Here is a 3754-nt window from a genome sequence, read left to right as displayed (position 1 = left end):
CATTTTTCAGGTACCAAAGCGTTACTTTTCAGTTCCAGTAGACCAAAGCATACTCTACCCCTAAACCTCAGGGCCCTAAATTATCCGCTAACACGTTCATGAAAACGCCTTCTACTTCTCTGTTTCTTCAAGCAATTTCTCTTTTTCTTTTCCCTTTCAGTCTCCCACCATTTTCATTTCTTATTCATTCTACCTCATAACCTTATTTTCTAAGTAAACCCCTCAACCACTTTCTCTACATGACGTTCCAACCATTTATACTAATTAAGCTTCTTATATACCAGGCCTTTTCATTCTCTTTCCAAGTGAACCCACCTCCCTTTTTCCATCTTTTGTTCAAGTTTTGGCTTTGAGAGAGAAAATGAAGACGTTTTGCATGTGGGTTCTTCCTGCTCTTGCCTTTTGTTTTGTTTGGAGCATTGGTGCTGAGAAAAGTCCAAAAATAGAGAGAATTTCTGGTATGCTTTAATATTTTTTAAGTTTTTTTTTTTTTTTTTTTTTGGGTTTTTGTGTACTAAGATTTTTTATTATGATTAAAAGATTGGAGAAATAAGTATTTACTCTCGACCATTAACTCTTATAAGTTAAAATGAATCATCATAATGATAATACATAAATGTAATTAGCATGTATTTTTCCTCGAAGATTAACTTTTATGCTTATTTCAGTAAATTTATTATCAATTTGATATTTTATCAAACCTAAAGGGTGTATTTCTCATTAACTCATAGTAAATTTCTTTTTGCCTCTACCGTTTATATCTATTTTCTTTTATTATCATTGCTCCAAGAACAATGTAAATAATGAAAATTTTTTAGTAGTGAATATGTTTTTACACTAATTAACGATTTAATATAATACAAAATTTCAGTTAAAAATATTGTATCAAATATTATAAAATTGTCTTTTAGCACTTTCCAGCTAATAAATGAAAATTTGGATTTTAAAAAAAAAATGAAAAAAAAAAGGACATCCAGCTTGTAAAAAATTTCAAATTTGCATGTATAAACACAATAAAAATTGCTTAAATTATAGAAAGAACATGATATGTTATCTGATATTTATATTGATTTATGCATTTCAACTTCTTTAGAATTGTAAATATGGTGAAATGCAATTTTCAGAAGTTGTCAAGTTCCATCAACCTCACCAGAAAATTGACTTAAAAAAATTCTGAAGCCTGAAATCCTGACTGTGCTTTCAATTAATGAATTATCCAGGGAGTGCTGGAGATGTCCTGGAAGATGATCCTGTGGGGAGGCTTAAAGTTTATATTTATGAACTTCCAAGCAAATACAATAAGAAACTTCTTCAGAAAGATCCCAGATGTCTCACTCATATGTTTGCAGCCGAGATTTTTATGCACAGATTTCTTTTATCCAGTCCTGTCAGGACTCTGAACCCTGAGGAGGCTGATTGGTTTTACACCCCGATTTACCCCACTTGTGATCTTACACCCACTGGCTTGCCATTGCCATTCAAATCTCCCAGGATGATGAGAAGTGCCATACAACTCATCTCCTCAAATTGGCCCTATTGGAATCAGACTGAAGGGGCTGACCACTTCTTTGTTGTGCCTCATGACTTTGGGGCTTGCTTCCATTATCAGGTATGGAAAACTGTCATTCCCATCAATCGGAGGTGGACTTCTTTTTAATTTTGTTTTTTCTTTTGTCGACCAATGGAAAGATAGGAAAGATTAAATTATTAGGTGATGATGTTTGACCACCAAACTTTTAAGTTTAAGACATAAATTATTTGTATCCGACGTGGAATTGCAACATTTTTCTCTTATGCAATAATGTTATGTCTTTGCTATGTTCTGATTCTATTTGAAAGACACATTGGTTAGTATTAGGAGCCTACATACTGTATAAGAATTTAGGTTTGCTCTCGTACCATTTGTTACAAGTCAAACAATTGCCACCTACTTTGAAAACGTGATGCTCTTGTACCGGTTGACACTATCCTTATCTAACTTATCCTTAATGGGCATAAAGAGCCTACATAATTGATAAAAATACAAGTCTGTTATGATATTTCTCATTACGAGCCAAACGTTTGTCAATTATCCAAAAGACGTGATATCCTTATTATGTTCATAACAGTGAAACTTATCCTTAATCACTACAAGGAGCTCACGTAACAAATGAGAATATGGATCTTCTCTAATATCACTTGTCATTAGTTATTACCAACTATTAGGCCTACTCACCTTTTTAAACTCAAAATTCAATTGTTCTCATTTGCTTGTAATTGAAGTTATGTGTTTCACTTAACTTTGGCTAATCTCATAACTTCTACAAATCACAATTGCCCAATGAAGCTCTGATTTTTGGTTGACAATGTGTAGGAAGAAAAAGCAGTTGAAAGGGGAATACTCCCATTACTCCAGCGCGCTACTTTGGTCCAAACTTTTGGGCAACGCAACCATGTGTGCTTGAATAAGGGCTCTATCACAATTCCTCCATATGCTCCACCACAAAAGATGCAGGCTCACCAGATTCCTCCAGACACTCCACGCTCAATCTTTGTCTACTTCCGGGGCTTGTTTTATGATGTAAATAACGATCCAGAAGGGGGTTACTATGCAAGGTAATGTTCTTCACTTCTAGATAGGGACAGACTTATATTGGGGCTAGTGGGGGCCGGTGACCCCTCTTGACTCCACAATGTTTGTTGCTTTTAGCTTGTTAATGTTTCAACCCCATTTTTGAGCTGAATGTGAATCCTTTTCTGGCCATTTTTGTTTTTGCCAACAGAGGAGCAAGGGCAGCTGTGTGGGAGAATTTTAAGAACAATCCTCTATTTGACATCTCTACTGATCATCCAACAACATATTACGAAGATATGCAGCGAGCAATCTTCTGTTTGTGCCCTCTAGGGTGGGCGCCGTGGAGTCCAAGGCTTGTTGAGGCAGTAGTCTTCGGCTGCATCCCTGTAATCATCGCAGATGATATCGTTCTACCCTTCGCAGACGCCATCCCCTGGGAAGAAATTGGAGTGTTTGTAGCAGAGGAAGATGTGCCTAACTTGGACACAATCCTCACATCCATACCAACTGAAACAATTCTGAGAAAACAAAGGCTTCTTGCAAACCCTTCGATGAAACGTGCAATGTTGTTTCCTCAACCGGCGCAATCTGGAGACGCTTTCCATCAAATCTTGAACGGTCTAGCCCGGAAACTGCCGCATGCCAAGAATGTTTACTTGAAGCCTGGGGAAAAGACTTTGAACTGGACTGCAGGGCCAGTTGGAGACTTGAAACCTTGGTAATGGAAGTGAATTTATGGTTTTTGTAAGGCTTTGTTTCAAGTGTTTAAACTTGTTTTTGTTTAGGTTCAAATTGGCTGATACCAAAAATTTTGATTTTGTGTAGATGATTAAACTATAGAAATGCATAATTTGGACATAGTTGTATAGTCGATGAATTCAGCTTTCAGTTTTTTTTTTTTTTTTTTTCTCAATCTGTGATATTCTTTCTATTTTGTGGGTTGAAATTTTCAGCTGGTTAGAATTGTAGTAGCTGTCTGATTAATCTACTTGAAGAACAAGAACATTAGTTATAAAAAAAAATCAGAGCATGTATCAACAAACTAGTTTAAAATATAATAAAAATGTCAAATTTGTTATTAATTATTAATAATATCTCTAGATAGAGATTAAAGTCATACTCATGATACAATCTTTAAATGTTTCCTCTAATTCAGAGAAATCCGTTCACATTCTTTTAGATAGTACAAAAGCGAGGTCA

At 35.3% G+C, this 3754-nt stretch overlaps 1 protein-coding gene across 1 annotated transcript; it reads left to right on the top strand.

Moving 5' to 3' along the window:
• Positions 1 to 316: 316 nt before the first annotated feature.
• On the top strand, positions 317 to 3455 carry LOC116125071 (probable beta-1,4-xylosyltransferase IRX10). The gene is made up of 4 exons (XM_031410802.1): positions 317 to 458; positions 1221 to 1609; positions 2354 to 2595; positions 2763 to 3455. The coding sequence occupies exons 1-4, from the start codon at positions 362 to 364 to the stop codon at positions 3274 to 3276; spliced, it is 1242 nt and encodes a 413-aa protein (XP_031266662.1). The 5' UTR covers positions 317 to 361; the 3' UTR covers positions 3277 to 3455.
• The last annotated feature ends 299 nt before the right edge of the window (positions 3456 to 3754 follow it).

This window comes from Pistacia vera, unplaced genomic scaffold (assembly GCF_008641045.1).
Source record: "Pistacia vera cultivar Batoury unplaced genomic scaffold, PisVer_v2 Contig160, whole genome shotgun sequence".
Lineage (NCBI taxonomy): Eukaryota > Viridiplantae > Streptophyta > Magnoliopsida > Sapindales > Anacardiaceae > Pistacia > Pistacia vera.
This window is presented reverse-complemented; position numbering and strand designations above follow the sequence as displayed.